The 8,853-nt window shown below is 39.5% G+C and overlaps 2 protein-coding genes across 3 annotated transcripts; both read left to right on the forward strand.

The window, feature by feature from the left end:
- The first annotated feature begins 827 nt into the window (after positions 1 to 827).
- prdx5 (peroxiredoxin 5) lies at positions 828 to 4,092 on the forward strand. Its single transcript, XM_061702801.1, has 6 exons — positions 828 to 990; positions 3,029 to 3,163; positions 3,254 to 3,385; positions 3,500 to 3,538; positions 3,618 to 3,682; positions 3,812 to 4,092. Exons 1-6 carry the CDS (start codon positions 895 to 897, stop codon positions 3,915 to 3,917), a joined length of 573 nt encoding a protein of 190 aa, XP_061558785.1. The 5' UTR covers positions 828 to 894; the 3' UTR covers positions 3,918 to 4,092.
- A 723-nt stretch (positions 4,093 to 4,815) lies between these two features.
- Positions 4,816 to 7,384, forward strand: LOC133416128 (barrier-to-autointegration factor). Of its 2 annotated transcripts, none has more exons than XM_061702803.1 (3): positions 4,816 to 5,010; positions 5,976 to 6,147; positions 6,301 to 7,384. In XM_061702803.1, the coding sequence occupies exons 2-3, from the start codon at positions 6,022 to 6,024 to the stop codon at positions 6,445 to 6,447; spliced, it is 273 nt and encodes a 90-aa protein (XP_061558787.1). In that variant the 5' UTR covers positions 4,816 to 5,010; positions 5,976 to 6,021; the 3' UTR covers positions 6,448 to 7,384. The 2 variants fall into 2 exon arrangements, with proteins under 2 accessions (XP_061558787.1, XP_061558786.1); XM_061702802.1 differs by having other exon boundaries at positions 4,820 to 4,944.
- Positions 7,385 to 8,853: the final 1,469 nt, after the last annotated feature.

An 8,853-nucleotide genomic window follows, 5' to 3' on the forward strand; every position in this document is an offset into this window, starting at 1 on the left:
ATGTACAGTAGTATGTTCAGTGTCAATTTTGACCTGGGCCAAAAATATCCTGATAATTATCAAATCATGAACTGCAGAGCTTTTTCAAAATGTATTAAAAGCCTGTCTGAAAGAAACAATTGTAAAAATGAATCGTTGCTGTTCCAGCATAAAGGGAAAGTATCTTAATTTGCTACATTGGAGTATTTTGTTTTTGTAGGTGCAGCTCTTGCGGCCTCTGCTTGACTTCTTTTCCTTGTATTTAATTAATTAATAGGATTGATGCTTCTTAGGCTGTTTTATGCTTTCAGTTTCAAGATTCCCCCATGAGCCTTCAAAGATCCACGGTGCAAATGTGGGCACAGGGGTCAAACTTTGTAGCACATGTACAAAAGAATGACTTGCATATTTTCTGTATTTTGGGTCACTCTAGGAAAAGTCGTCAAATTTCAGGGGAAGAATGACATTTAAGGGATATTTTCTATTACTGTCAAAAGTAAAAAGAAGAAAAAAAAAAGGTGGGGGGGGGGTCCAAACTTGAGCCGAACACTATGTAAGGGTTAATTATGTGGAAGTAAGAGAATTCTTGTCCATGTTGCAAATTTCAAAGATTTTGCTCCAACAAAACAAAACAAAGGCACCTTGGGTCTCTTACTTCAACGTGTTGCGTTCAAATGCTATCAAAGTTTTTTTTTTTTGGCAACTCATCACACGCATGGCTTCCAGCTAGCAGATGGCGCAGTTTATCAAGATTTAGTCGAGGCCTGGCCAAGGCACGGAAGTCAAGGTGAGGTTGCAGTCGCCACTAGTGGTACCTGAAGGCAGCTCGGAGGCGTGTTTGCCTCCTCGACAGAAATCATCGTCTCGACACGCCTCTTCGTCACATAAGCTTTATGAACAGCGAGCTAGCGTAACATGCTTTCCGCCGCTCCCACCGTCCTTAAACGCACCCGTGTCGAACATTGCGTGAGGTTGATCCACTCTTCTTGTTTGCTCAAAATGCCGATTAAGGTAAGACCGCGTTTACATGAACAACATCTTGCTGTACTCGCAAATGTACATTAAATATATGGACTACTCTCAACATGGTCCTTATTCTTCTTTTGGTAGCTTCTCGTGCTAACGTCCGTGATGTCGCCATGACAGCATTTAACTAGCAATACATTTGTTTACTATCCTCACGGAGTTTGTAACCTACAGGTCATCTAGTCAGCTGCTCCCGGCGACGGCCGAAAATGGAAAAACGTGAAGTCAACGTTTCTTTAAAGCGGCCTGTTTGCCAGTAGTTTGCATACATTGTCTTATGGAATGCCTCCGCTAAATTACACAATACGTATATGTATTAAACATTGCGTGGTTGGGCGTCACATTGAGCACAATAAACAGTAGTAATGTAAATAGTACTAGTTTTAATAATGTCACTTATTCGTTACATCATACCTAATGACGCATGTGTGTGTTTTGACATCACGCTTATTCAATTATAAATACATACTATCTAAGTCTATGTCGGGGCTGGTCAAGCGTTTTGGACAGTTTATTTTCTTCTTTTTTCTCAAATTAAAAAAATGCGCCACTAATCCGTCACTTTCAGATTTGATGGTTCAGGAAAGTCTTTCGGCCATTTCGACCACGGAGCTCCTCCTGTTTGGTTTGTCGCCCTCTAGCGACGCTCAACAAGAACTGCAAATACTGCTGTGGTTCTCAAACGTTTTACACAAAGTACCACTTAAAAAAAAAAAAAAAAAAAAAAGACTTAAGCGATCATCTCGAGCAACATTTACAGAAGTGTAGCAGGACCACGTATTAAAAAAAAGTACTAAATATTGCATTTCACTAAACCATTTATGCACAGTTTGAACATCAACACCGCTTAAATATCCATCCTTCCATTTTCAGAACTACGCGGCAGACGCTCTAACCAGTTGTTCACCGTGCCGCGCGCTTAACTACTTCAATGTTGCTATATATTGTAAGTGCATTGCAAAGTCGAATATTCTACCTCAATGTTGTCGAATGTTGGGAAAACGTGAACACTTCTTAAAGATTAAATGCAAATGTATTGAAATGAGTTAAGTTAAATACAACTGAGCTGTACTTAGGCAGTGATCCTTTAACATACAACTAGAGCGACCCCACCGTAGCCTTCAACAGTGGTACATTTGAATGTGAACCTTTTTTGGGGGGGACTAACCTGACTTAATCCTTCTCTTTTTACCCCTGCTATAGAAAGCCTCAATACTATACAAAAATGCAATTTAATCGCACACATCAGTGCCACGGACATCATCTGGAGCGCTTCAATATCAATATTTATAACCTGCCAAAGACATCAAACTTTTAAATACAATGCATCCTGTCACCAGCGATGCTAATTATTAATTTATATTTGTAAGTATTAGTTATTCTGAAGGGCCTGGGCAGATTAGACTGACATGGTAACACATAGAGGCTGAAATCTGATTGGACAAAAAAAAAAAAAAAAATATATATATATATATATCCAATAACCATACACTTACTGGAAGCAGGGCAGCCAAGAGAAACATTACAAAATGAATAAATAAATAAATACAATTTCATGGAACAAATATTAGAATTCAGGTTGTAATGTTTAGAGCCGAATACAACAAACTACTGATCCTAAAACACTTCAATATGATTTCTAACTCCTCTTACATTACCTTGAAAGATAAATATCTCACTGATTATATGATTAAAAAAGAAAATTGGCCTAAAGCGGACGTGTAACTGCAACAACTACCTGATCATAGCTTTTTCTAAGGCTTCGCCTTCTTGGCTAAATTTAGCTCCTCCCCTGCTTGTACAACTCTCAGTCAAGATGCGTCACGCCAACATAGCGCCTTGGCACTTAGATGCCACAAGATGGCGCCAAAGGCCTAAAAGTAGGACTACTTTTCGATTAGATTAGGGAATACTGTCAACTGAATATGATAAAATAACACAAGAACGTCATTAATTTAGTTACACACGTGACGTGCAATTCTCCGTAGTGGGCAAATTGACTTGGTATTATTTCCCCTCTCAGGTGGGTGAGTCTCTTCCTGCGGTGGAAGTCCAAGAGGGCAAGCCAGAAACTAAGGTGGCAATGGATCAACTCTTTAAGGGGAAGAAAGGCGTCCTCTTTGCTGTACCTGGAGCTTTCACCCCTGGTTGCTCCAAGGCAAGCGTCAACTAAATTTGTCGTCGTGTCGCGTCGTGGTAACCGTAATGTGTGCCAACAGACTTGGCTCTTTTCTGTTTTGGCTTTCAGACTCACCTCCCAGGTTTTGTGCAGCAGGCAGCGGACTTGAAGAGTAAAGGCATCCAGGAGGTGGCCTGTGTGTCTGTGAATGATGCTTTTGTTATGGCTGCCTGGGGAAAGGAGCATGGAGCAGATGGCAAGGTACGCTTCAGAAGACGCGCCGTTTTCCTCTCTCGCTGCTATTGTGTGTCCAGAGTCTTTATTTTTCACTGTGCTATGATTATTGATAGACAGGCAATTTATTTTCTCCCACAGGTTCGAATGCTGGCTGATCCAACTGGAGCATTTACAAAGGTAAACCGAACAATGAAGACGTGCTGTTGACGGCGACTTCTTGGAACCGTGTTTGCATGCGTTTCTCTCTGCTTCGCAGGCTGTGGACTTGGTACTTGACAGTGATCAGATTGTGCAGGTGCTTGGAAACAAGAGATCAAAGAGGTAAGGTACTCGTTGTTTCAGTTTTGCGACAGCGCTGTACACTTTGGAAACTTCGTGTCGCCAGCGCAGTGAGGTACATTATCCTCGCATGTCGTATTTGACTTGATATTTGTCTCACGTGTGTTGCAGATATGCTATGCTGGTGGAGGATGGAGTCGTGAAGAAGATCAACGTGGAGCCCGACGGCACCGGGCTGACCTGCAGCCTGGCACCCAGTATCATGTCCGAACTTTAGACTTGTTTACAACTTGTCGAGCAAACTGTAAACGTTGCACTAACTGGTCCAGATCTGTTACAATGTTTCTTCCTCATCCCAAAGAGCACCACACATTTTACATGAGTGCTAGTTCTAAAATGGTCATTAATGCGCACAAATATGACAGGAAAGACAATAAAAAAATCTAATATGCTGTCTTCTGTTCTTGAGCATTAATACTGTGAATTTCTCAAGCAGTAACTTCAGTATTGTTCTTAAATATTTTAGTGTGTGTTAAATTGATATGAGTGAATGCCTGATTTTAAAATTTATATGAGTGAATACCTGATTTCAAAATATAGAGCACATTGTCAAGATGAATATAGGCTCCTCATTTGCATGGACTGTGTGTGTATTTCTCTCCACATGGTCATCTTTTTAGACTTGTCGATTTTTGGGAAAATGTAAGCAAGTTAAATAGAGCAGTATACAATGTTGCTTCAAAATGTGTGTGTAGGGAATTGATACAAATGATTCTTTAAAGCATAAATTAGTTATACTGTACAGTAAGTACCATAAGCACTGTTTCCCAAACTTTGAGCCCCGCAAGGCACACGCTTTACATTTTAGAAAACTCATTGCACACCACTCAACAAACAATGTCACAAGTATAATGTACATACTGTAATCAAATAATTACCTTTACTCCCGACTGCATGGTACCTTTCTTACTCATGGCCTGTCTTGTTGAGCACAAAGCTGATGAAGTAGCAGGAATTGAAAAGTGCGTAGATCGATGAACAACCATACATTATTAGTAGTAAATGAATAATTTTGGGAGCAATTAAGTGATACTGGGTAAAATTGTCCTCATGACGCTAGTGTGCAGACACTTTTACATTTTCTAACACGACCCTCCAGTCCAGTTCGTGGCGATATGGCGCCAATTGCCAGTAACCACCAAAGAAGAAAAAGACACCGAAGAAGACGAGCAGGAAGTAGAAGAAGCGCGTTGCAGGCTCAATTCAGCTAATATTACTCCAGGACGGGACAGCCGAACCAGAAGGTAAGCTCTTCTCAGCTAACAAAAGCTTTGATCGCAGGGAACGCCACTCGCCGTTTGGCATCACCGGTAAGATTCAAACACGCACATTTAGCTTCGCTTAAAGCTAACCTAAACCTAACATGGGAACGCGCAAGCTCATTTAGCCGTTAGTATTGTGGCGCCCTAATAGTTGGTGTTTCGATCAAACTGCTTTCTACACAGCGAGTTGAACATGGATCACACACACGTTGACTATGCTAACAGTTATTGTTTTCTCATCAGCAGCTCGATCATATTGTGGACTTTAGCCAGTGTGAGTTTCATGTTAGCTTTGGAACCGATTGCGCGCGCAATTCAACATGATGACGCCATTGTTTCTTGAGCGTAAACGGTTTATCGTTATTGTTGTAATTACGAAAATATCAACGCTGGAGTTAATTCTGTGTGCGTTCAGGGGGTTGATGTTTCCGTTTGCTGCTAATTTATGACATATAATCCATTAAATATTCACATACCTAAAACCGTAATTCTACACATGATGGTCATTGTTTTGATTTCAGTCGTTTGCAAACTAATTGAAACTTAGTTAACTATGCAAATGTAATTATTATACTAACACTTAAGTAGACGAAAGCACTGAAAAGAGCCAGAAGGAAAAAAAAAAATCTTTTTAATTAGCTTTTATAGCAAATCAAATTTCCCAATGGAAATGATCTGAAATGCCATTTGTCTGTTACAGCCCGCAAAACACATCAATAATGTTTTAAGAATGCTAAATAGCACTGTGTTGTAAAATATATAACGTAACACATTGGAAAAGCGAGTATAAATAAATGACTAGATTTTTTTCACACACATTATTGTAATTGTTTGCCCATTCAGTAAAAAACTGAGTTTATTGGTGACTGACCCCCCCCCCCCCTACTTCACTCTAACTGCAGCATATCTGAAGCTTGCTCGCAACACAAGTGTAAAAAAAAAAAAAAAATCAACCAAGCGACGACTGGATTCTTAATCACAGGAAATATAGATTTGTTGTCTTTGGCTTACAGGCTTGTTTTATCTGTGACCTGATCTTTGACCGTCAACAAAGCAGCCATGTCGTCGACATCTCAGAAACATCGAGACTTTGTGACCGAGCCAATGGGAGAAAAACCCGTGTTTGCTCTTGGAGGCATCGGTGAGGTCCTCGGCAAAAGACTGGAGGAGAAAGGTTTTGATAAGGTAACATATTGACTTTAATTAAATTTATATATATAAAAAAAAAAAGCGCTCCAAGCAGGGAACTAGACCAAAATTGTTATGTGCATCCCCGTTTTTATAACCCAGTGGTAGCGAATCATTTAAAATACTGTTTTCACCTTGTGCGTTCCCCAGGCGTACGTCGTCCTTGGACAGTTTCTGGTACTCAAGAAAGACGAGGAGCTTTTCCGGGAATGGCTTAAGGACACTTGTGGTGCAAATTCGAAACAACAAGGTGACTGCTTCAGCTGCCTTAAAGAATGGTGTGATGCCTTCCTATAAAGGATTCGTCTGTCCATTTTTTTTATTTTTTTGGTAGTTGAAACGGTTCATCGGCTCTTCACTAGATTTAAATCCACCGTATGTGTATATATATATATATATATATATGAACAAACACTGCAACACACCTATGAGGTTTATTGAAGTCAAGTTTTAATCATACGTTTGCTTTTTCACTGACGTTCACGGTCTGTTTCACATTTTAATTGTTCTTAAAAACCATCTAAATAAGTTTGAAAGTTATTGGGGAAAGTTGTTTTACAAGAGTTCAAGCTTTACTGCTGATATTGAATGTACACAACACAAGCTCAAGGCCCCTCCTCCCCGATTCTGTTGACTTCACATGATTCAAATTCAAGAAGGTTGTTTGTAAGCCAAAAAGATCTTCAGCAAGTTTTGGGGTGCTGACAAACCAAAATTGATTGCAGCCTTTATTTGACAATCCCACATCTGTGTTTGCCAAATTATTTATAGACTGATTTCCTCGGTTTGAACAAAGCTGCTCGCTATTCACCCTTTCTTGATTGATGATTTTGATTTTCTAACGTATCGAAAGGTTTATAAAGCTACGTGAAGCTCATTAGCACATCATATCACTGTTTGTTATCGATGTGCTATTTATTGGTCTACAGCCAATTTTTAAGAGAGTTGATGGGTTGCCTGTTAGGCACAGTTGAAAACTACATTAAAGAAAAAAAAAACTGTAAACTGACATTCGTCTCAGCTGTGTGTGTAACATTGTAATTGGTTAACACAAAAGCAGTTTTGAAGTTTGACCTTCCAACTTTGTTCTGAACACGTGTACAAATAACAATGCTGGCAATTTTTCTCTCAAACAAAAAAATATTAACTAGCAGAAATAGACTGCAATTGCTCCAACCATAATAATAAATACTAAAAAGGTCTCACAAAAAAAAAAGGCTTTTTGTTCAAATGTCACCTTGAAGTAATCATTTGATGTTAAGTGAAGCTGAAGTTTCTTTGTTAACTTTAAACATAAGATGCCTTAATATGTGTGAGCTGTAATTAATTCAGTCAGGTGAGCTGTGTGAGCGTATAACTGCTGCTTGAAGCTTGTCTGGCTCTGAAAACATTTTTGCTGTTAAGAATTGAGGAAATGAATGAATTTGGACGTGTTCTTTTTACATGTTCACTGCAGTGGCTCTTTATCAAATAAAATCGCAAATGAAGAAATGCTTCTTTCATCGCAGGTTTTATTTCAGTGTTGATCATCTATAATCCATCGGGGGGGGGGTTCAGGTGCAGGCTGATTCCTCCAGTGTATTTAAAGTCTACACACCTTTGCTAAAATTCCAGGTTTTGTGATACCAAAAGAGACTAAGATAAATCATTTTGAAACTTCTTACACCATTAATCTGATTTATAATGTGTACGACTTAATTGTAAAATAATATTTTCAGGGGGGAGGAAGAATAGAATTAGATGGTTGCACAAGCGTGCACACCCTCATAATTGGCAATGTGGCTTTGTTCAGAATGAACAAATCCTGTTCAAACTTGTTAAATGGAAGTTGGCACACATCTGCCACCAATTAATGTACCCTAATTCATCTGAAATAAAACGGTGGTGTTCGAGTAGCCTTTTCCTGACCTCTGTGTGGTAGCATCCTCCAACACAAGCCATGGTCTGCAGTGATCTTCCACAGCGTCAGAGGGATCTCAATCTGGCAAAAAAAGGGCACTAAATTGACCGAGAACTGGACGTCCCTCCAGAGTGGATGAAAACATGAGAAGACGACCCTGACCCCTCCCCCCCAAATTCAGCACGCCTCATCATCCCTGGTCTTTTGTTTTGTACTGATTTATTGATTTATTTTTTTTCATTAGTCTGTTATGTAATTGGCCCTTGTCCCATACTCTTCTGTACTTGTCCAATTGCCTTGTAATTATGTGCACAAAGGTTTTATCAAAACAATGAAAAAAATAATTGGCCATTGTTTGGATGCATATTTGAATGTTTGGTGGTGTTTTTTTTTTTTTTGGGATGTGCTAAACCTAAACCACATATTCAAAAGTAGCACGTCTGATACAGTATACTAAGATACAATCTAGATCTTATCATGAGCCAATTATAGTCCTCTTATGAACACCTTTGTAAAAAGGATCAGCCACAGTTAAAATTTGTAGTAATGTACCAAACAAACATCCAAAATGCTTCTACAGTGTACTCTTGTTTATTTGTGAATGTATTTGTGTGGCTGTCGTGTTTGTGTCATGTGTCGAGTAAAGGAAAGAACCGGTTTTGTCAAACTCTATTGTAGTTCAGGGCCCAGAACAGTAAAAATCAGGCTCATCCACTGCAACGCCTTCAAAGCAGGGACCGTTGGTCACCAGGTCAACTGGGTAGTGCTTCTCTCAAGACGTTGTCCTTCGAAGCCCGACAGTA

Source organism: Phycodurus eques, chromosome 17 (genome assembly GCF_024500275.1).
Source record: "Phycodurus eques isolate BA_2022a chromosome 17, UOR_Pequ_1.1, whole genome shotgun sequence".
Taxonomy (NCBI): Eukaryota; Metazoa; Chordata; class Actinopteri; order Syngnathiformes; family Syngnathidae; genus Phycodurus; species Phycodurus eques.

Bases quoted from the DNA above. Each gene is read 5' to 3' on its own strand.
- prdx5 (XM_061702801.1), top strand. From the start codon at position 895: ATGCTTTCCGCCGCTCCCACCGTCCTTAAACGCACCCGTGTCGAACAT. The intron at 3,164-3,253 runs GCAAGCGTCAAC...TTTGGCTTTCAG, and splicing joins TCACCCCTGGTTGCTCCAAG to ACTCACCTCCCAGGTTTTGT. The intron at 3,386-3,499 runs GTACGCTTCAGA...TTTCTCCCACAG, and splicing joins AGCATGGAGCAGATGGCAAG to GTTCGAATGCTGGCTGATCC.
- LOC133416128 (XM_061702803.1), top strand. From the start codon at position 6,022: ATGTCGTCGACATCTCAGAAACATCGAGACTTTGTGACCGAGCCAATG. The intron at 6,148-6,300 runs GTAACATATTGA...TGCGTTCCCCAG, and splicing joins AGGAGAAAGGTTTTGATAAG to GCGTACGTCGTCCTTGGACA.